We start from the raw sequence: 24,931 nt of genomic DNA, 5'->3' as shown, positions 1-24,931 counted from the left end.
GAGACTTTTGACGCTAAAAAACTGTACTTCTTTTTGCCATCCCATATGCATGCCAACTTTGTGAGTTTCAACAGTTGTCTGTTCCGCTACCATATTCTACCTTTTCCTAACTAGTTAGTGTTTCGGATATGGGCAGCTCTTCTCCCAAATTTTGTTTTTCTGTCTTATGGGAATGTCCATCATGCTCCCCCTGCTCCTACGTCTGTGATGTTAGACTTCACTACTTTAATCCTAAGTGGACCTTTAGTTTCTAAGTTGGTAGGACTAAGAAGCACCAGGTGGGTCATTGCAAGTGCAAAGTAAAAGGAGGTAGTGCAGAATCTGATCTTCTCAAGATGGGTTGTATTAAGCTTTGCTATGCTCTGTCCGAAACAAAGTCTCCTGAGGGCCTTTATGCTCATTCCACTTGGGTGAAGGCTACTACAACAGCCTTAGATAGAGGTGTTCTACTATTGTACATCTGTCAGGCGTTATGGTATCAAGTTCTAGGTTTGCAAGCGTGGCCATTTCACCTGCTCAGTCCTGCAGGACTTCCTTGTGTAAAGTCCACCCTTACGGCTACCACCTTTCTGAAGACTACTGCTTTGATATTGATACAAAAGGTGAGGAATCTGGAGTTAGAAGTATCCATCATGAGAACAACTTACTTCCCTTCAGTAACCTTGTGTTCGATGGCATCTGTCGCTGTAGATACGCATGTTCTGCAATAGCTCGCCATCTGGTGTTGGGCCGGAGTGTTACAAGTTGTTTTTCTTCGAAGAAGTCTTTCGAGTCACGGGACCGAGTGACTCCTCCTTTTGTCTCCATTGCGCATGGGCGTCGACTCCATCTTCGATTGTTTTTTTTCCGCCATCGGGTTCGGACGTGTTCCTGTCGCTCCGAGTTTCGGAACGGAAAATTAGCTAATTTCGGAAGATTTTTGTCGGTATTGTTGCGTTCGGGATCGGCGTACTTAGATTCCACACCGCATCGAAGATCGAAGAGCTCCGGTGCCCTTCGGGGTAGTTTTTCGATCCTCCGTCGGGGCCTGGTCGGCCCGACCGCGTGCTGAAGAACGCCGATGGAACGGACCCCGTTCCGTTTCTGCCCCAAATGCCACAATAAATACCCCTACACAGACCAACACTTGGTCTGCAACCTGTGCCTGTCACCTGAGCACAGCGAAGACACCTGCGAGGCCTGTCGTGCGTTCCGGTCCCGAAAAACACTCCGAGACCGTCGAGCCAGAAGACTTCAAATGGCGTCCGCACCGACAGCCCAACGGGAGTTCGAGGAACAGGAAGAAGAAGGTACCTTCTCGATCCAAGACTCAGACTCCGAAGGATTCGACGACACACAAACCGTGAGTAAGACGTCGAAAACCACACAAAGAAACATTTACAAGGCCCAGGGGACGCCACTGCCACCAGGCCATGGCTCCACCCATAAATTCGGTGACCGACCGTCGGCACCGAAAAAGGCCAAAACAGTGCCGAGATCGTCCGACTCCGGTCGAGACACCGGCACGCAGCCTTCTCGGGACCGAGAAAGTGCTGGAGACAAGCCTCGACACCGAGATGCCGGTGTGGACACGGCTCGACGCCGAGACAGCGGCACCGAAACAGATCGACGCCGAGAGGTTTCGGCCCCGAAAAGGAAAAAAGTCACCTCGGAGCCGAAAAAACACGCAGACAAAGTTTCGACGCCGAAACAAACTGCAAGCGACCCAGCTTCAGGCTCTTATACAGAAGAGCACTCGCTGACCTCCCAAATGCAAAAGCATAGGTTTGAGGAAGAGCTACAAGCAACTGATGTGGACCATACGCAAAAGCGTATCTTCATTCAGCAGGGGACAGGAAAAATAAGCACCCTTCCCCCCATTAGGAGAAAGAGGAGGTTGGAGTTCCAGACGGAACAAGCACCACAACCAAAAGTGGTTAAAAGAATTACACCACCACCCTCTCCTCCGCCCGTGATTAACGTTTCACCAGCACAAACTCCATCTCACTCCCCAGCTCACACCACCATGAGCCAGGGTGACCAAGATCAGGACGCATGGGACCTATACGACGCCCCAGTGTCAGATAACAGCCCGGAGGCCTACCCTACAAAGCCATCTCCACCAGAAGACAGCACCGCGTACTCTCAGGTGGTGGCTAGAGCAGCACAATTTCATAACGTAAGCCTCCACTCAGAACAAGTCGAGGATGATTTCTTGTTCAACACACTCTCCTCCACCCACAGCTCCTACCAAAGCCTGCCTATGCTCCCTGGTATGCTCCGGCACGCAAAAGACATATTTAAGGAGCCGGTCAAAAGTAGGGCAATCACACCAAGGGTGGAAAAGAAGTATAAGCCGCCTCCTACGGACCCGGCTTTCATCACTACACAGCTGCCACCAGACTCTGTTGTTGTAGGAGCAGCTAGGAAAAGGGCCAACTCTCACACATCTGGAGATGCACCACCCCCAGATAAAGAAAGCCGCAAGTTCGATGCAGCTGGTAAAAGAGTCGCAGCACAAGCTGCAAACCAGTGGCGCATCGCGAACTCCCAGGCACTACTTGCGCGCTATGACAGAGCCCACTGGGACGAGATGCAACATCTCATTGAACATCTGCCCAAGGACTTCCAAAATAGGGCGAAACAAGTGGTTCAGGAGGGACAGACCATCTCCAACAACCAGATACGTTCCTCCATGGACGCTGCAGATACAGCTGCACGGACAATTAATACATCTGTAACTATCAGACGGCATGCATGGCTCCGAACGTCTGGATTTAAACCAGAGATTCAACAAGCAGTTCTCAATATGCCTTTTAATGAAAAAGAACTGTTCGGTCCAGAAGTGGACACAGCGATTGAGAAACTCAAAAAAGATACGGACACTGCCAAAGCCATGGGCGCACTCTACTCCCCGCAGAGCAGAGGGAATTACAGCACATTCCGTAAAACGCCCTTTCGAGGGGGGTTTCGGGGTCAAAGCACACAAGCCAGCACCTCACAAGCAACACCGTCCACTTACCAGGGACAGTATAGAGGAGGTTTTCGGGGACAATATAGAGGAGGGCAATTCCCTAGAAATAGAGGGAGATTTCAAAGCCCCAAAACCCCTACTACTAAACAATGACTCACATGTCACTCACCCCCTCCACACAACACCAGTGGGGGGAAGAATAGGTCATTATTACAAAGCATGGGAGGAAATCACTACAGACACTTGGGTTCTAGCAATTATCCAACATGGTTATTGCATAGAATTTCTACAATTCCCTCCAAACATACCACCAAAAGCACAAAATTTAACAACACACCATTCCAATCTCCTGGAGATAGAAGTGCAGGCACTATTGCAAAAGAATGCAATCGAATTAGTGCCAAACACACAAATAAACACAGGAGTTTACTCACTGTACTTTCTGATACCAAAGAAGGACAAAACGCTGAGACCAATCCTAGACCTCAGAGTAGTAAACACTTTCATCAAATCAGACCACTTCCACATGGTCACACTACAAGAAGTATTGCCATTGCTAAAACTACACGACTACATGGCAACTTTAGACCTCAAGGATGCTTATTTCCATATACCAATACACCCATCGCACAGGAAATACCTAAGGTTTGTATTCAAAGGAATACATTACCAATTCAAGGTACTGCCTTTCGGATTAACAACCGCACCAAGAGTCTTTACCAAATGTCTAGCGGTAGTCGCTGCACACTTAAGAAGGCAGCAAATACATGTGTTCCCATATTTGGACGACTGGCTAATCAAGGCCCATTCGTTCATACAGTGCTCAAATCACACAAATCAGATCATACAAACCCTCTTCAAACTCGGGTTCACCGTCAATTTCACAAAATCCAAAATTCTGCCACGCAAGGTACAACAATACCTGGGAGCCATAATAGACACATCAAAGGGAGTAGCCACTCCAAGTCTACAAAGAATTCAAAATTTCAACACCATCATACAACGCATGTATCCAACACAAAAAATACAAGCAAAGATGGTATTACAACTCCTAGGCATGATGTCATCATGCATAGCCATTGTCCCAAACGCAAGACTGCACATGAGGCCCTTACAACAGTGCCTAGCATCACAGTGGTCTCAAGCACAGGGTCACCTTCTAGATCTGGTGTTAATAGACCGCCAAACTTACCTCTCGCTTCTGTGGTGGAACAACATAAATTTAAACAAGGGGCGGCCTTTCCAAGACCCAGTGCCACAATACGTAATAACAACAGATGCTTCCATGACAGGGTGGGGAGCACACCTCGATCAACACAGCATACAAGGACAATGGAATGTACATCAAACAAAACTGCATATCAATCACCTAGAACTTCTAGCAGTTTTTCAAGCACTAAAAGCTTTCCAACCAATAATAGTTCACAAATACATTCTCGTCAAAACAGACAACATGACAACAATGTATTATCTAAACAAGCAGGGAGGGACGCACTCCACGCAGTTAAGCCTGCTAGCACAAAAAATTTGGCATTGGGCAATTCACAACCAAATTCGCCTAATTGCACAGTTTATACCAGGGATACAAAATCAACTCGCAGACAATCTCTCTCGAGATCACCAACAGGTCCACGAATGGGAAATTCACCCCCAAATTCTGAACACTTATTTCAAACTCTGGGGAACACCTCAGATAGACTTGTTTGCGACAAGGGAGAACGCAAAATGCCAAAACTTCGCATCCAGGTACCCACACAAACAATCCCAAGGCAATGCCCTATGGATGAACTGGTCAGGGATATTTGCTTACGCTTTTCCTCCTCTACCTCTCCTTCCTTACCTGGTAAACAAACTCAGTCAAAGCAAACTCAAACTCATATTGATAGCACCAACTTGGGCAAGGCAACCCTGGTACACAACGCTGCTAGACCTATCAGTGGTACCCTGCATCAAATTGCCCAACAGGCCAGATCTGTTGACACAGCACAACCAAAAGATCAGACACCCAGATCCAGCATCGCTGAATCTAGCAATCTGGCTCCTGAAATCCTAGAATTCGGGCACTTACAACTTACCCAAGAATGTATGGAAGTCATAAAACAAGCAAGAAGGCCATCCACCAGGCACTGCTATGCAAGTAAATGGAAGAGGTTTGTTTGCTACTGCCATATTAATCAAATACAACCATTACACACAACTCCAGAACACGTAGTGGGTTACTTGCTTCACTTACAAAAATCTAACCTAGCTTTCTCTTCCATTAAGATTCACCTTGCAGCAATATCTGCATACCTGCAGACTACCTATTCAACTTCCCTATATAAAATACCAGTCATTAAAGCATTCATGGAGGGCCTTAGGAGAATTATACCACCAAGAACACCACCTGTTCCTTCATGGAACCTAAATGTTGTCCTAACTAGACTTATGGGTCCACCTTTTGAACCCATGCACTCCTGCGACATACAGTTCCTAACCTGGAAGGTGGCATTTCTCATCGCCATTACTTCCCTGAGAAGAGTAAGCGAGATTCAGGCGTTTACTATACAGGAACCTTTTATACAACTACACAAAAATAAAGTCGTCCTAAGGACCAATCCTAAATTTTTGCCAAAGGTTATTTCACCGTTCCATCTAAATCAAACAGTGGAACTTCCAGTGTTCTTTCCACAGCCAGATACCGTAGCTGAAAGGGCACTACATACATTAGATGTCAAAAGAGCATTGATGTATTACATTGACAGAACAAAGAACATTAGAAAGACTAAACAACTCTTTATTGCATTTCAAAAACCTCATGCAGGAAACCCAATTTCAAAACAAGGTATAGCCAGATGGATAGTTAAATGCATCCAAATCTGCTACCTTAAAGCTAAACGACAGCTGCCCATTACACCAAGGGCACACTCAACCAGAAAGAAAGGTGCTACCATGGCCTTTCTAGGAAACATCCCAATGCAAGAAATATGTAAGGCAGCCACATGGTCTACGCCTCACACATTCACCAAGCACTACTGTGTAGACGTGTTATCCGCACAACAAGCCACAGTAGGTCAAGCTGTATTAAGGACGTTATTTCAGACTACTTCCACTCCTACAGGCTGATCCACCGCTTTTGGGGAAATAACTGCTTACTAGTCTATGCAGAACATGCGTATCTACAGCGACAGATGCCATCGAACTGAAAATGTCACTTACCCAGTGTACATCTGTTCGTGGCATCAGTCGCAGTAGATTCGCATGTGCCCACCCGCCTCCCCGGGAGCCTGTAGCAGTTTGGAAGTTACCTTCAATTATTTATATATGTATCATCTCAACCTTAAATAGGTGTATACTTAGTCACTCCATTGCATGGGCACTATTACTACAATTCAACTCCTTCCTCACCCTCTGCGGGGAAAAACAATCGAAGATGGAGTCGACGCCCATGCGCAATGGAGACAAAAGGAGGAGTCACTCGGTCCCGTGACTCGAAAGACTTCTTCGAAGAAAAACAACTTGTAACACTCCGGCCCAACACCAGATGGCGAGCTATTGCAGAACATGCGAATCTACTGCGACTGATGCCACGAACAGATGTACACTGGGTAAGTGACATTTTCATTCTGGTAGGCACACAATCCTCCCTGCCTGAGGATTGGACTTCCCATAGGCAGTTTGTCAGTCACTGTGGATCCAGATAGGTGGAATACATCCATGATAAACTGATGTCAGTGGGTGGAGACGTGTGGTAGATGCTGGTGGTGTGCTGCCTGTCATCCCTCAGGAGCTATTGCAGAATTTTGCTGATCCAGTCTGTGGCATGGTGAAGTTCAACAAATAAGGAATCTGTGGTTCAGCAGAGTATCCACCAGAAAAAGCATTGCTCAAAGATAAGTAAATTGTTCTTTGTAGATGAGAGTAAGGCTTTGGCAGCCTCTCCACTTTTTAAATGGAATTAAAGGAAAATACTTTCAGACTTTTATAAGTAGAGGCTACCATCACCTTTCTGAACAGAGTAAAAAAAAAAAAATGTTACGTTTTTAGTTTTGTGCAGCAGACATCTGTAGGATGTTCACATACTATGCATGGTCACTTCAATTACTATGTTAGATATTGAATATTGCTACTTGTTTTTCTGAATGCATATTTTGCAACATAGCTGTAGATTATTAGTGAAAACAAGTTTATGAAGATGAATAGAAGTTTCTTCAAAATCTTACATTGCTCAGCCTTCAGCTATGGTTATATAGCTTCATCACTCTTTTGTCTTAATTTCTTTTTGTTACATTTTTTTCTATTGCATTTCAAATGTTAAAGTGTTGCTCAGTTTCGCATAGTAGGTTTGTGCTTAGTTTACAGCAGTTGTGCTTCTTTCTTTCTGTGCAAATCATTGCCCCACTGATTTATTGGCAAATCAACACTCTGGACTTTCCTGAGTCTGTCAGTGCCCTCTAAGACACCAATCAGTGCCATGATAATGATTCATGTGTGGAATCAGCATTATAACATCAGCTATACAGGCTGCAGAGGATAAGAAATTACTGCTTAGGAGCCTAAAAGAATGTACAAGCATCTTGACAGCATATGAGATTGCATTTTTAGAGGATAATGCCAGTGTTCTTACATATACAACCAGTAAGGTGGTACTCCAAAACTGGAATCCATTTCATTAGAAACAGCCCATGTTCACCTTCTGGGTGTTGCAATCTGAAAAGGGACACCGATCGACTTGTGAAGTAGTTCTTTGAGTCCCATCCAGTCACACAAGCTATAAGTTTTTTCATTGATCAGTAGTGTTAGAGAGCAGGTTACTATATTTACATAATGGTAGACATGAGCCTGTCTTTAGGGGCCTGATGAGACCAGCTTTTAAGCAAACAAAAGTGGTCTGGTGTCCTTATCAACCCTAAATTCAGAGTTATTGAAACTGCACATGCCCGAGGAAAAACGTTTCCATAAAAGCGATTATCATAGACTGATAACTGGCTAGAACACAGCACCCTCTCTGGTTTCTTAAAGAGCATCGTTTAAAGGCCTTTTCCAGTGACACTAGGTCCACACCCCCACAAATGGTGGTGATAATGTGGAGCATGTAAGCAATCAAAAATGGTTCTGCATCAAAAATGGTTCTGTGGGACTCTTTTCTTATATAATCAATATAACTCCCTCTCTTGGTGTAAGAAGCAATTTCCTCCCTGTACTCTCCAAAATAGATGTGCTACGACACATAGAATCAAATTAAGTGCAGACGGCACTGTTGTCAAAGCTGCAGTGGTGTGCAACATTTACAATGATATATATGTACAGCAGGATGTCTCAGGAGTTTCATGACCAAGAAGCAGTCCGAAATATATCCACTGGTTACTGTTTGCAATTTAATTGAATGATGGACAGTCTCCTCTAAAAGTGTTGACATTTCAACACTTCAATCAATTTATAAGGTATCTTCTCAGGACAACGTGTTCCATGTGGCACATTACCTCCAAGCAGTATACATTCTTCTCTTGCTGGGGTAGTAAAAATAAATAGGTGTCTTGATCAACACTACTAAATATGTCAAATTAGTTCTCTTGCACTCAGAAATAGGTTGTTTGAGCAGCATAGGAGGATCAGCATGTCTGCCTCCGAACATATTCAAGACAAACCAATCCCGGCGACATTCTGCTGTACATATGTATCATAGTAAATGTTATACACCACTGCACCTTTGTACACTGCGCTGTCTGTTCTTAATTTGATTCTGTCTATATGTCGTACCACACCTGTTTTGGAGAATAAATGGAGTAAAGAATTTCTTATAAAAAGAGAGTTATATTGATTATATAAGAAAAGAGTCCAACAAAGTCATTTTTGTTTGTTTACATATTATACACTGGTTCTTTCATTGTGCATAAGGGTTAGGTTCTGTGAATTTGTATATGGTAATGTGGAGCATGCACTATCTCAATTGTTCATTGGGTAGTCTTTTCAAAGTTCTCCATCAAAAGATCAAGCATTTCAAATGACTATTAAGCTTGATGCTTGTGAAAAATGTGGACTGGGCATGCACATGTTATACAAATGTGCAACATATTGCACTAAAATGTGGTGGCCATCCTGGAAGAGTAAAACAGTAGTTGTGTGTGTTAAATACTGTTCCAAGATAGCAGCCATGTTGATAATAGTTTGATGAGTGGCTCAGCAGCGCTGACAAATGGATACTAAAACCAGCATCCATTTTGCATATGCTTTTGTCAGTATTGATTCCACAGTGCCACTCAGCGAATTATATTAGACATAAAATGGTCCTCCATGGATTCTGTTGGAGGTGTGTAAATGGTGTAAGGCTAAAATACTCTTTTGAGCTTATCGAAAATGAGATTGACAGTCTTGATCCAATGGCTGAAGGCTCTGGAGCAAAAGAAGCCAGTGACTGAAGGAGGATGACCCAGAACCCATTTTAAACTAAGTATTGAACGCAATTTCTTTCCTTTGAATGTCCAGGCATAATAAACATCAGAACTTAAAATGGTAAATGTTATTTTTATGGTTGCTTTTTTAGAAATGTGTTTATGGTCTCTTACCTCTGATCTTTACAGCACCCTTCCATGGCAATAGTTAAGGGAGCAGGACTGGTTATGAAGGCTATAATAGAGGTGAGAAATCGATTGTTTCCTAATTCACATATTTATACTGGCTTAGTTGTGATTATCCAGTCACTTCTCTGTTTTATGGAAGTTTGCATGAGCTACTTTTTCTGTCCCAGACATGACTGTATTCATGGTCCTGCATATGAGAATATTCCAGTACCATTATATTTAATGGAAACAAACATAATCTGGTTAATAAGCATTTGATATTTTCTGTTGTAGATATTGAGACCACGTTATGAAAGAAGCGTTTAGTAAATTTTTATGTTAAAATACATTCGACAGAACATTTTTATGGAAGTAATTTGATAATGTGTGTATTAATAAACATAAATATGAATGGTGGAAGATATAAATAACAATTTATAGTTAATGAGTATAAGTGTAGGTTTGCATGACAATATTTCCATTAGTCTTTGAACCATGTTTGATCAGTGTGCTTTAATTGAATATGGAACATTAGGTCTTGTAAAAGCATTCATTTTCATAGAATAAAATACATAATTGTGTAGCCTAGCCACTCAGAGCCATGGCTCTCCCTAGTAGGGACATACATGAACTGTTCTGTCAGGCATTGTCACGATTCTGGCCAGTCATAGATGGCCCAGACGTTTTTCTCAAAAATTCTGAAACAAGTGGTGAGCAGGGCACAGTGGGAGTACACTGTATCTACCTTTAGATGTTTAATCAACCCTTTCTCCATTGAACAGCCCGACCTTGAGCTGCAGTTGTTTTCCACCACCAGCAAAATCTGAAAGCGGATTTTAGTTCTGCTGCACCTCCTTGCTTTTTAGGACCTCAGACATACCCTTTTTGTTTCCCGTGTTTGCACAGTCACGTCCTCTAAAATAAGAGTAGACCTGGTCGGTTTGGACTTGTCTGAAACATGGAATGCTTAAAACACATGACTTGCCTTTGATAGGAAATGTTTCATCCTAAACGCAGTACTCTTAGGATTGTGCTTGTCCTTGTTGTAGCAATAGCAGCCATGCTTGCACTGGAATATACCCATGCACGGTCTTCCTTACCACCGGACACTAGTTGAGTAAGTGTTTGAGTTAGCTGCCCTCTTGGAGTGAATGAGGTATGCCTCACAAAGCAATTCTAGAATTTCCTTGACAAAGTTACCATGTCAGCTTTTATCCTATTCGATGTCCATCAGGATGTTTGTGAGTAATATCTGTGCTTAAGAGTCTTAGGACCATAGGTCTAGTATATAATGCGGTTACACTTGTGGCTTTTGGACTCACCAATACTTTTAAGGCCTCAAAAAGACTTGCACGTGGCAACAAAAGTTCTTGACATATATACAAAACTCATTAGATAAAGCTTGTCCTAGCTGTATTTTCCTGCCATCAGCATCAATGGGAAAGTAATCTCTGAATTTCCTAGCATCCATCTCTGTAGACTGTGACGTCACTGGTTTCCCACCAAACCATCTTCAAAAGAAGAAGCCAAGCAGGCGGACTTCATTTTCTATCATCCTTCTCAACAGGAAGGCATCTCTGGTTTCCCAGCATCTATCTATACAGGATGTGACGTCAATGTATTTCATCTGCCATTACCTACCTTGTCAACTACTTTAGTCGGCTGCTCACGGGGACCTCAGCTAAGGGAGGACTTAGACAAGGCTATCACCGGTTTGGACTTAAAGGACTGTGAGACAGATTTCTTGTTCTAGGTAAACCAGCTTGACTTTGCCACACTCACTCCTGGATTACTCAAACATAATCACTCCATTCAGACAGCTAATGCCTCTAACCTCATTCCCATACCACTTCTTAGAAAACACACCCTTCCGCAGTGCACTCAACTAATACTCATCAATGCACACTCTGCAGTCATACACACACTAGACATTGCTGACATCATCACCTGACACAATCTAGACATATTCTTCTGCACTAAACCATGTTTCACCCCCCCCCCCCCTCCTCCACACATCCTAGATGCCCTCAGTGCATAAACACTCAAAGCAAGAGGGGGATACCAGCAGTCACATACAGAACATTCCGGCCCTGTACTCTTAGCAACTCAACCACTCCTAAGTCTTTGGATCTCCTGTCTTGCCACTTCTTTTTCTTAGCCTGCAAGACATCCTTCTTTAATCTGATCTACAGACCACCTGGGACCAAATAAGCAATTCCTAAAAGAAATGTTATATCATATCACCTCTGCACGCAATCAGCATGCCCACCTCTCATTCCTCTGAGACTTCCATTTCCTCACCAACTCAACAAAAAAAACACATGAAGGAAGCCCTCTGTACACTTCTCAGCACAATGAAAATAAAATAACTCCTAAATAACCCAGCCCACTTCTGAGGCACTACTCTGAACCTTATCCTATCAATGTTGCCTAATGTCCACTGCCAGGCACATATAGCCCTGTTGTAGAGTGGCCACATCCCCCATCTTCATCGCATATGGCACACCTCAGCTTCACGTACAACTGTAAAGAGAAAAAAATAATCTTTCAGTCCATCAAACGCATACCTTTGGAACGTTTTTAATAAGTGGTAAGCAACCTGCTAGAATACTTCCAGTCTGAGTCTACCTTAGATGTCATTACTCTCCTCGACATTTATAGTAACAGTATGTGAACTCATGTTGAACACTTTGCTCCATTGAAAACCTGAACCACCAAGTCAAAGCCCTCATTCATATAAAACAGGAAAAGATATGGAGAAGACCAAAAGTCATGGATGACCTCACCCTTCTAATAATGCTCTAAACACAGATCCCTATTTATTACAGCAAATAACCAACTTCTGAGCTGACAAACACTGCACCAGTTCCTTCTTAGAACCCACAGTTCCTGCCTCAGTTAATATATGCAACTCCCATCAAACTTTCTTTACCAAGAAGATATATAAAATTTGTTCAAATATAATTTCCACTTCCCTCTTTACCCATTGCGACTTAGCCAAATGGACCTCATTTAATCCATTTTGGCTCACAGTGCTCTCTACTATTCTGGACTCTTACAAGGCAACCTCCTAAGAAGACAACACCCTTACATCTTACATCCTCAGATTGCTCCACAATCACACCCCTTTGCCACATTTTGAATGCTGCTCTACTCCAGGGAACATTCCCAGACAATAGCATAACTCTGATCCTTCTTCAGCTAAAGAAACCATCCCTGGACCCAGCTGACCTCACCAACATTCGCCCTATTGACCTATATTCACAGGGAAAATTGTACCAGAGGACTATCATTCGTGCTGCAGCCCACACTGCAGCAGTAAGACATTCTCCTTCTCAACGACAAGAATAATCTCCTAGCCCTGCTTGAGCTCGCTTCAGCCTTCAGCGCTTTCGACTGTACAGCTCTGATCAGCACCTTGAAAACATACATTGCATTTTCAGGCACAATCTTAAAATGGTTCACAGCCTACTTCACCAACCAGCTTGTGCACATTGATTCCACAAGATCAGACTCTCACAGTCTCCTGTGAAGTACCCCAGGGCTCCGTCCTCTCTTCCGTCACCTTGGATCCCTTCTTGCAGAAACAGTTAATGCCAACTCTATCTAAAAATCCTTAGAGAGACTCAAATCCCTGGCCCCAGACTTCATAAAATCTTGGATATTAACTAACTTTCTAAAGCTAAATACCACAAACTGAATTCTTCCTTCAAAGGCAGCAGGATCAAACAATCCTAGAGTCAAGTCTGGCTATCCACTGTAAATCTCCCTGGCTTCAGACAGACAGACAGACAGACAGACAGACAGACAGACAGACAGACAGACAGACAGACAGACAGACAGACAGACACCTTCCCAACCCCTTTTGCAGACCAACCATGCAAAATCTCTGGGATTCAACCTCTCAAGCAACACATTGCCATGAAGACCAAGAAAGCTTGATTCCAACTATCCCTCTTGAATAAAGTGAACCGGCTTCTCCAGAAAGACACTTTTCAGAACAACTGTACAAGCCTTTGTCTTCACTCATGTGCTTCACTTTTGAGGCCCTTAGCAACAAGATCCAAGTTTACTGGTAAAAACAAAACTAGCCATGAAGGGAAGGTTGGTCTAATTATATAAAAGCTTGTTAAATATCATTTTCGGCAAGCCTGTCTGTCCTATAACCATCAGCAGGAGACCCCCCAGAAGCCAATTTTTGATGCTCGGAAAGCCATCATTGCTCTGACAAGGTTGCTCCACAGCTATGAGGATGTTGAGATCAAGCTAATTTAGTGATGGCTTTGAGAGTTTACTCTGACAAGGATTGTGATTATTACTTGTTGTGGGTACTTACCCTCCTGAGCTAATAACCCATATTCTTAAACTGAATTTCTACCATTGTGAATGCATTTTCCTTTCATGGCTCTCATCTGTGAGATTAAAGATTAGCATATTTGTGAGCTATCCAAGATCACCTGCTGGTTTGCAAGTTTCCAAAGATGTGGCCCTTGAACACGTTATTGTTGACTCTAGCTTACTGACCAACACACAAGACATAATATTATAAAATTCCCCCATCATAATTGGAAAGTTTTCGCATTGGAACACCCATTCCACCATCTGAAGTCAGCCTTTCGGAATCTCATTGATGGGCCTATGATAAGCTCAGCATTCCCCCTAGCATGTGCTTTATTTGTAGCTCCTGTTCCCACTGAAAAGCACAGATCTGTAATATCTGCTAATTTATCTAAAATGCCCCATTCATTTTCTATCTGCATTCTAATACTAGCAATCATATGAGTTTTAGCTCTAATTAAGGTCGTCACAGAGCATTCAAACCACATAAGTTGTGTTTTTTCAGAAACCTGTTTTGTACCAGAAGATCAACGTTTGGTATCAGTAGAGTAACCGCTTATGATTCATTTTTTTGGGACAGCTTATGATTCACGTTTTTGTGAAGTAAGCCTTTGCTAAAACAACGTGACCCTCTCCATATGAATAAACTCTATAATACTTCATCGTTAAGTAGGGAAAACAGCAGTAACATCCAACATGTAACTTTTTCACCAGAGATAAGTTTGCAGTGCTACAAAACTTTTCTACATTTGTATGCACATTAGTATCAATGCTGGGGGCTGGAGAGATATTTGTGCATCTGTCAGAGTATAAGCAAATGATGTAACTTCACACATTTTAGGTAGGCTGGGCAGAGAGTAGTTCCACTCACCACAGTGACTTTAATCACTAGAGAAGTTTAACACTTTATAAGTGCATTTAAAAGCAGATCACCAGAAGTGAAAGCAAGGAAGTAGTGATTTTTTTTTGTTAATTACAGCTACATAGTTATGGATTTTATTATTAATAATCGTGTCCTCTTTTCCAAGGAAGCAGAAAAAGAAATTGCAACAAAAATGCAAGATCTTGCCCTCAGTGAAGGTGCCTTACCTCGTCACTTGCACACATCTATGTTTACAATAAGCACAGATCAAAGGATGCTTACAAATAGGTAAGAACGTAGTTTTTAATTTTTATTGTGAAAAATGTTTTAAAACATGCCATTACTTTGAAAGTATCTTTCATAGTATGTGTTCCTGTAGAACTGATTTGGATTTTTCAATCCAGTAATGATTGTGTGCTTCAGTTATTACCTCCAAGTGTTAGTTGCTTTCTTTGTTTGCTTTTAATTTAGAGTGGTACATTATGAATAGAGCCTGGTTATTCTTTAACACTTCATCCAGTAGATCATATTAGGCGAAACATTTACATAACATCATGAGTACTCATTAGACAGCACCTGACTATCACAACACAGCTCTGTGCTGTGTAGTTGGCTAAGTATTTAACATATCAATATCATGGCCTCATCAAGGCTTCTTCTCACCGACCCCACAAAAAAATTGCACGCCACACATCACTTGGCACCATCAAGTGCACAACACAGCCCACGCCATGTTGTGTCCTAACCCCGTGTATCCCCTATCAGCAGCACGTCACCAACAAACCACACCCGTATGTCAGAATACCAAAACAGTACAATTGAGATGCATCTCTTGAGACAATCATGCTTATAGAGTGGGCTAAATTTTCTACCATGAATGCTAACTCTAAAATTGCGGTCTGTTTATTATGATTTCTTTATCTCTTCTACAAAGGCAGTGATTAGTCAAACAGAGTAGTGCTGCAGTCTGTCTGCATGGCATACCTATTTTGCTTCTGCCTTATTGTATTGACTGCACCCACTTCAGAAAGCCCAGGCTTAACTTCTGCTTATGCTCTGTAGGTGGTCTGGAGAACAGCTAGTTTGTAGGATGCACCCATCACTCTAACCTGCATAAATGATCATTGTGACCATACAGCACAATTAGTACATAATAGACAACCCTTACACCTTCTCACAACACATTTTCAATATGCAGGCTTATAGCATGTTTCACTCAACAATAGCACCATTTCCCCTTGCTCCAGATACATCTGCTAATGTTCATCATAACATGGTTTATGCTAAACTGAACACATGGGCTCTGATTTGCACAATACATCGCTAAATGTAATTGGTTAACAAAATTCTGCAAGTTCTGCAACTCTCATGAATCGTTCCAAAAGGCACGCTAGGACCGCTTTCAGCATCTTTGTACCACTTCTTGTAAATACTTACCTTGGTTGTAATAAATATATAGAAAACAACTTACTCCAGTCAAGCAATGTACAACCACCCAACTAGTCAAAAGCAAAAAGGGAACGTCAACTCTACAAAGATCTTCCAAGAGTGAAGCTTTTTTTTTTACTTTCAAACAAACTTAGCCAGACGCCTAAACTAAACATCTAACAAACTACTAACCAAACCAAATGCCAATAAGCAACAGGATCAATTGATTGATAGCACATCTGGGTCCACATAAAAGGATTCCCAATTGAGAAAGCAGCCCTATGTGTAGCACTTGCATATTTCTTTATGCTAGATTGTATATGATTTGATTTACAAAAATTATAATAATAATTCTGAAGCACCTTTTTGTTTTTTCAAAAGTTTCTAGAAAAATGAATTGTAAAGTGTGGTTTATTGATTATTTAGTCTAGATTTGAAATAACTCTAGAGTGGCAGTATAGCTCTTCGCACAAACCAATTTTACTGCATCAATACATATAAGTTAGTATGATATAATAGAGTTGGATGGATAGTGTCACATTGTTATTTAGTGCTGGTCTATTTGGTTCAGAGTCAGTTATACAAACCGGAATGGGACACATCGGTGGGTTACATTTGCTGTTTGTGCCATTTGAAACAATAAGCAGTTCAAAATTATAGCTAAATGACAACCTGCACCAATAGAAAACTGAAATAGAACGAACTCACTGACTGTACATTCGTTTTTAGCATATTTACAATGTATATTCTTACAACATGGATCTCCAAGGTTAACTACTAGACAACATCCATATCCTTATCAGGAAGTAGACGGATAGCTTTAATGTTAATTAAGGAACCCTACATTTTCTTATAAATCTTTGACAAATTATCCCTGCTGTCAAGAGCGATGTATTAATCATCTTTCTGACCATATCTTTCTGGGTAGAGGGTATGCTTACATGGGTAGGGCACCCATTGACACTATCCTCGTGCTTTTCTGGAATTGTGATTTCAACTGAATGCCCAAATGGAGCTTCTTGCTAGCCAATTGACACTTTATTTCTGTACTTGATACTGTATGTGGTGTTGCGAGTTTCCTGCTGTACCGGAGTAAAAAATATATTTCTTTTTTGTTTTATCTGTTTATTTTACATTTTCAAAATAAACTATTAAATTACTACCAAATGAGTGATGTTCGACATGTCTCGAAGTATATTTGCTTTTTTATGTTTTGAATATTGTAGCAAACCTTTGATTACTAAGACTGAAACCATGCCCTTGCAAAGGAGTCGAGGCGAATAGAGAAGAGACAATAAATCATTAATAGTGGATCTCAGATTAAATTCTAAAATCAATTCCTCTAGTAAGCAATCGGTACACAGGATAATCTGGTAGATCACAGACAGCCTTCTTCACCCAGAAATCTAGAATGTCGAGTCCAGTGAAGTATAAAGTCACTCTGTGCAGAAAACCATATGATGACACGGAGGCACAACTTGCTAAACCCATAAAGGTTTCTGGAGTTTAGTGCTCTTTGAATACAAATGCTGAGTAATCCAAGGTATAAGCAGGTAGATAAGACAAAGATGCAAATGGGTTACTGTGGTCAGAGCAATTGACATTGTTAAATGTGTCATTAAGGCATACGTTTGTAAAAGTAATACATCAGAAAGTATCACTCAAGGTGATACGTCTTCTAGATTATCTGTAACATGGGCCAGATCCCCTGGCATTAAGGATTTAGTCAGTGTGCTAACCCAAAACAGAAACCTAGTTGGACGGCAACCACACCACAACCCACTGAGCAATATTTGAGTGAGTTGTGTTTCAGGTAGATTTCAATCCTATGAGAAATAATTGGGATAATTAGTGGATCTCTAAATCCTCTTTCTTAAAGGAAGATCACGCCCAAGAACACTAGGTATCCATGCCTATGTTTTAAGGATACATTTTTAAAATCACAATCCTATCCTAATGCACGATATGAATTATTACTACAACAAAGACTACATAATGGTAACTGCAAGGTTTACTGAACGCATGAACAGCAAACAATTGTCTGTCATATTGGCAGTACATTTCATAATAATCCCACCATCATTTCTTTACTTAAAAAGTAAATATTTGCACTAAACGGAGGCCTGATTTGAGTTTCAGGTGTGTCACATCAGCATATCTGTTTGAACAATAAGTCTTAAAGTTAAGAATGATAGCAAGGTCTGCTCTTCTTGTGCAAGCTCACAGCCAGGCTGCTATGCCCAGCTTGTAAAGGCTGACTGCCTCCCGGTATCTCCAGGCCTGTCTTGTCTGTGTCACCTGGTATAGAGCCACCTCTGTACAACTTCACACACTGCTGAGCTTGAGGAACATCATCTAGTTGTCGAACCTTCCTAGATAAACAATAAGCAGAAAACGGTGTGGTCCCTTTGCTTTTTTCTTACTTTAATTATAGCAAACAAGACCTACAGTTATCAGCTTTCCTTAGACTTTTGTTCACAATTTAATATTCACTCAAAACAAAGTAGCAAGCTCAGATCAGATACTGCAAGTATATATTCAGGCTTGCTTGATTATCATGTTGCAAAGAAAACGTGACATAAAACAAATGTTCTCTTCATATTAATCCCGCACATTCACTTTTAAATTAATAATGTGCACTGTAAAATGGGCATACCTAAAATATTGTTGGTTTCCTGTAACCCAGGTCTTTAGGGTTTGGGTTCCTAATCCACGGGTGCAAGGACTTACTTCACTGCAACATCACAGAGTAAGGAAGTCTATTTAAACTACAGTCTCACACGTCCCACTGACCATTCCTGCAAGCATGGTATTTGTGTTTCCTGAGTTAAATGATAGTCCCATAGAGGGTTCAGGAACACAGTTGTCATTCATACCCAATTTGGTTAGTAGAATTGCACACTAAAGCACAGTAGTAAGAAAAGCAGTATATAGTTTTAAGTGTTTATTTCAACAGTCTCATTCTGACTCAGGAGTTAGACATCCCTGCTTGCATGTCTGATGTGACGTAATTGAATTTATAGTGATAAGATATTTTTCTATCTCATATGAATAGACTGCATTAAACTGAATAAAATCTCTGCTCTTAAAAGAACGATTAAAAAAAAAAAAAGTTTTACATTTAAAATAAACATACTGATAAAATCATAAATGAGTGTGTGGTTAAGCTTCATATGAATAAAATGATGCATTAAACATTGCGTGGGCACTTTTCATTCAATCCATGCATGTTTCAAACATTAAATATAATTGTGAGAATATGCCTACATTTTAGAACATTACATCAATCATCAGTACGAATGAAGAAAAGCGTTTTGACAGTTTCGCAGATCGGACATGGTACTTTAATGGGCAAAATGAAAAAAATTGTCTTGGTAAACAGTTGAAGAAACAACAAAAATAGTTTGAAAATTGTCTTTTATTGGAATCCAGTATACCAGTTCCAGAATCTTTTACTCTGCATTGAAGTCTGTCAGTTTTCTTGGTGTAATTGTTGGACATCCAACTCCACTCAGCTTGTCAATGGAAAACCACAGCAGAAGGATTACTGGCAGCATATGAAAGATCTATGAGATTTATTGGTGCCCTGAGAGTGGCACCAGCTGCTTGTGAAGTTCATGGAAAAGAACACTAGAACAGATTTTGTGGCTCAAGACCATTGAGAGGTGGTGAAAGTGCTTCAATTGGTGTCTCAAATGACATCAGAGATGCAAGATGTGATTCAAAGGGCAAAGCCAGTCCATCATAACTAGTGTTTTACAGTGTAGGCAGGTGCATTGCTCAACAATACTTCTTGTGTGACTGCACCATTTCAGGAGCCGTTACACATCTGGGAAAGCCATCGGGGTGGCTCCAGATGTAACTCCAAGACGATATTAAAAGTGAAGTTTGTACTCTAGAAGACTGATCTTACTTGCAGAACATCCATTTTGTGACAGGACAAGATAGTTTTCACTTATTTCCAAAAGCTAGATATGTAAAAAAAATAAAAAAAATAAAAATAAACTACGCTAAGGTTTCTTGGCACTGTCGCTTAGCTGGATGTGTGTATCTTTTTAGGGTAGGAGAGTGATACCCTTGTTTGACTACAAGGCAAATTATGGCACCATAGCAGATGATTAGCGGGAGGGTGGGACATCCTTCAAAAAAGATGTGAGAACAAGGAGTGGAAAAACAAAGGTATCGGTTAAAATAAATAAAATGTAATCTTTAAATCCAACTATCAGATCAGAACCAAAACAGCATAATACCAGCTGTACTGGATGCTTTGAGTACTGTTAGCACAAAGTCCACAAAATGAGTGGGGCATTATGTTTATACCAACCTTTGTACCTCTGAGGCAGTTTGCATGTTGTACGTTTCAGACTCAAAGGTTAAATACACCTCCATTTGTATTAAGACTGTATCAAGTTTACAAATTTTGTCAAAACACATGTCCTGTGTATCAATTCAAATTAAAGGTCGCCATTTGATTAAAAAATCAGGTATGGTCAGTCTACAGCACTGTATTGTTTTAAAAATGTAATTGTATACGGTGGGCCTGATTCTAACCTAGAACCGCTAGTATTACGTAAAACTAGTGTATGGCGTGTTGAAATTAATGGAACTGGAATAACTGGTAAGGTATAAATTAACCCTGGTTTCAAAACTCCATGCAGAGAAATAGAATCACGCAATAGTGAGTGACCTAGAGGATTTCTGCACTAGAAACAATAATAATAATTATTATTCTCTTAATTAAAACATTTAACGGAAAAAAGAAGATTCTATGAATAATGCAGATGCGTTCTGTGCATTTTCTCACACCAGCATAATGATATATTTCTGGCACTCATGAAAGTGTAATGCTGTGACTGGGAATGAAATAACTCCACCTGTAAGCCATGTGATATATGGATTTCCACTGATGGAAAATGGTGTTCCCTTCATGTGTTCAATACTTGAAAAGATGTAGGTGAATTCTTTCTCAGCCATTGTTTTTTGTGTTAATGTCATATTATAGGGCTCAAAAATAGCTGTTTCTTTAAGGAGCTGCCAAGGCATGTGACCGCTTCATAGGGTTTGGAAAGCCCAATGTAATTGTTTTATAGCTCTTAAATGAGCCTAGCCATTTTGAAGAGATCTAATATAATTATATTATTTAGCAAATACACTCTTTCAGAGTTTCAGAGAGTGTGTGCATCCCATTGGCTATAACTTTGCAACCTGCTTGCATATTTCCTCTATCCATTTGTCTAATTGTTTCACTAGCTTCTTTTTCTGAATATTTATTCCATTCATATACGATATTCATATACCATGTATTCTTGTTGCTGTAAATTCTTTAGTTCTAACAGGCCTTGGTCCCAGGAGTAAATCAGAAAAATGCATATTTCCTTTAATTAGGGCAAGACACTCCTTCACAGCCTGTAAACTGGAATGTGCCCATCAATGTTGGAATATCTTGCCCATTCTATACTAAAGGTATGTGTCTGTTATATTGGCAATTAGGGTAATTAGCTTTTGGACCGGAGTTTTGGAAAGAAAACAGTGCATGCATTTATTTGAGTCAATGGGCCATAGGGCTAAACCTTAAGGCGATAATAGTGACAAATTGTAAGTTACAATTAGAAACATATTATTCATCCACCCTCTGGTATGTTTCATTTCGCTCTCCAGTTGATGAACTGTGCTGAGTTAACATTTGGAACAGATCGTTTTTTAAGATCTTTCAGAGTTCCATATTCCAGAGTGGTAGTCTGCTGGATTGTTTCATTCAGGAAAACAATTTCTCTAGGTATAATGTATGTTTGCATAGGATTTCTGTAACTTGAACTTTTACTTTTTCCATGAATATTTTCTTTATAATTCCCATGTCCTTAGCTGGCCATTGTTGTCCTCTGAGTAGATGTGTTTGTTGATGGTGATTAAGCTTTTCAGCAGTTGTTCTGGAAGAACATAGTATGTTGAAGTAAGTCCTCACTGAAAATAGGGGAATTTCTTTAAAAATAAAATAAAAAACTGGGAATGGCTATCAAGGGATGGAGCCTAACAATGCTCCCACTGTGTATAATTGTTTATCCACACAGGGATAACTAGTTCAATGTATACAATTGTGTGCATATTAAAAGGAGGCATTTTAAGTGAAGTTAAATAAGGATCCTCATTATAAATGGTTGTGTATTCCTGTAAATCAGACGTCATGCTTTTTATGGTCATCTGAAACAGAACCAAGAATAATTGCATCATTGATTGACACTTTAAGCACATTTGGCAATTGCAATGACTCAGTGTGCTCTATAACCTGATAAGTAACACTTTCCCAAATCATCCCTTCAGGCACAGGATAAGCTGTAATGTTTGCAGCATAGAGATCACATCGAGTTCTGTCGGAAGAAAGATGCTGTTGTAATTCTTTAACTAAGGGTTGTGGTACAGTTCTTTTAAGGATGTACTGTCCATTCAGTAGTAGTAGAACATCAGTCAGCGTCATAAGCCACTTAATGAAAAAGAACTGTTCCAAATCAATATTAACCTAGGATTGCTGTGGTATTAAATACTTGTTGAACCCAGTGATGAGCAAGAAAACATTGATAGCGAAGAGTGCGCTGAAAATTTATCTGTGTAGAATTCAGATCTATTCTCCTAAAAAATGCATCATCTCAATTGATGTAGACTCGTAGGTGGTTTTATACTAAACCACTGCATTGATAAAAAAATTTGTTCTAGAAATTGCAGCATCAGATCCTTCCATGAAATGTGGTGTTTGGTGAGAAGAGGGAGACATAGTAGCCTCAAATATCCCCAGCTTTCTACTCAAGCTCTGGATGATTTTACTGCACTCTTCAAGGGGCATCTCATTCTGAGTAGGGAGACTATGAGAGTCTCTATTCTGAAGTATCCTTGGTTTCCAAAAGGGTCTGCTATACAGTATCGGCCACATGTTTCTTAATTTGCTGTCTGTTTTTCTATGAACCAGACAACGAAGCAGCATTACAGATACTGTGCCTTTTACTCCAAGAACTGAAACAAGTGGCTTGTTGGATAGCCCAAACACTTATTTATCTGAGATCTACTATTGAACAAGATCACCTACATGTAATTGTGGCACTCATCCCAGCATGAGCAGACATTAGCTCTTCATGAACTGCTTTTAATAAATACGATTGGACAGCTTAGTAGATATCACTCTGTCTCTAGGTATGGAAGCCACTGGAGTGCAATCTGAATTGAGGGTGTAGGAGTATCTGTGAGAAGAACCAACTGGGGCTTTTCCTTATTTACTGTTGCTTGTATCGCTGCTACTACATCAGTGTCCATCTGTGTTTGAGATCTGGTTATGACTGCTAGTTAACAGCCTGCACCCTGCCTTTGTGGCGGAGTCAGCTTTACAGTCCCCTTTGACGTGAATCTTATTGCAACGACAGCTCAAATTGTGCGTCAAATTAACCAGTTGAAGCTTGTCTTGTAAGACTACAGATCCCCAGGACTGTCTATTTTTAATAATTTTCCCTTTTGAATCCTTTCACGTGCCAGTGTTTTAAATCTACAGTGAACCAGTGCATGCAGAAGGATGAATCGGGGACTATTAGTGTGAGGACTGGTTGATTAGCCTTTTGTACTATACGTACCAAGGCATCTACCAGGACATGGTCTTCTGCATGTTGTGCTGTTCTCTCACCTAAAATGTTGTTGGTGTGTTGCAGCTGGAATTTGCAGTCTTTAAATACACCTTACTGTGCAGGCTAAGGAATACCTCTGTTTAGTACCAATCACAGGTTGTGCAGAGACGTCTGGATAAAACACGCTCTGATAGTACTCAATGTGTAATACGTGGGCAATCTAAGGTATATTTTGTTCATATTGGAGAAGTTCTTGTGTCCTGAAAGTCGGATCATATTCAACCTTTACATCAGCTGCACTCAACATAGAGACCCAGTGCACCGATCTTGGGTGTAGAGCATGAGCATTAGGAATGATTGCCTTAGTGGCTACTACTAGTGTAGGAATGGGAGAAACCACGATTATCAGTTTTCCCTGCACCAAGAGGTGCTCTCTCAAAATGGCATTTGCACAGGCAGAGCAATTTACACAATGGAAGCAAAATATGCTTTGGCTGCAGAGTATATGTGTGTCTTCTAAGCTATGGCAATTTTATGTTCGTCAGTGTAAATTACATATGTATAACTTGAGGTGCTTGGTACACTTCCTAGTACTAGGTTTTTGTTGTTATCGTTAGTCCGTAAATACTTTGTCTCTAGCATGTCTGCTTGTAGCGCACAGAAGAAGAAGTTTGCCTATCCATTTGTTTTGAGAAAATGTGTTTTGAGAATTCAATTCGTACAAGGGCTTCATTCATTGGGCATAGTGTGGCAAATGAGTCTGCCTAAAATTAAGGAATTTCAATAGGGACTGTAACTCCTATGTGTCTGGAGGCTGCAAGATAGCCCATTGCTGAAGGAAATAATTTTAGATTATTTAAAGTAAATAGTTTTACTATGTGATGTTAGTATTGTCAGTATCTAGTCCACTCTAGTTAGGTGTGTGTTTGAGTCATCCTCTAGGAGGTAAATATCATCAATGTAAGATAGTGCCACGGGATATGTTTGTAAAAATTCTGTGACGTGCTGAAACCAAACCAGGGCTAATCCCATACCCCATGAATAGTCTCTCAAAGGAATATTGAATTCCATCAGAATTAATTGTTCAGATACTCATTTTCAGGGGCTATGTTTTGGCATTTATAGTTCGTATTACATATTTTATAAGTTTCACATATACATACACTGTATAGTTTGACTCCTACTAAGTAGGCATCCAGTATGGTCTGTG

The 24,931-nt window shown here is 40.7% G+C and overlaps 1 protein-coding gene across 2 annotated transcripts in view; it reads left to right on the top strand.

Moving 5' to 3' along the window:
• DNAJC13 (DnaJ heat shock protein family (Hsp40) member C13) overlaps positions 1 to 24,931 on the top strand; it is an 876,382-nt gene that overhangs the window by 234,234 nt on the left and 617,217 nt on the right. For both annotated transcript variants that reach the window (XM_069211911.1, XM_069211910.1), the window contains exons 16-17: positions 9,514 to 9,570; positions 14,859 to 14,980. In XM_069211911.1, coding sequence (XP_069068012.1) covers positions 9,514 to 9,570; positions 14,859 to 14,980 — 179 coding nt within the window. The remainder of the gene's footprint in view (positions 1 to 9,513; positions 9,571 to 14,858; positions 14,981 to 24,931) is intronic.

Source organism: Pleurodeles waltl, chromosome 10 (assembly GCF_031143425.1).
Source record: "Pleurodeles waltl isolate 20211129_DDA chromosome 10, aPleWal1.hap1.20221129, whole genome shotgun sequence".
Classification (NCBI taxonomy): domain Eukaryota; kingdom Metazoa; phylum Chordata; class Amphibia; order Caudata; family Salamandridae; genus Pleurodeles; species Pleurodeles waltl.
This window is presented reverse-complemented; position numbering and strand designations above follow the sequence as displayed.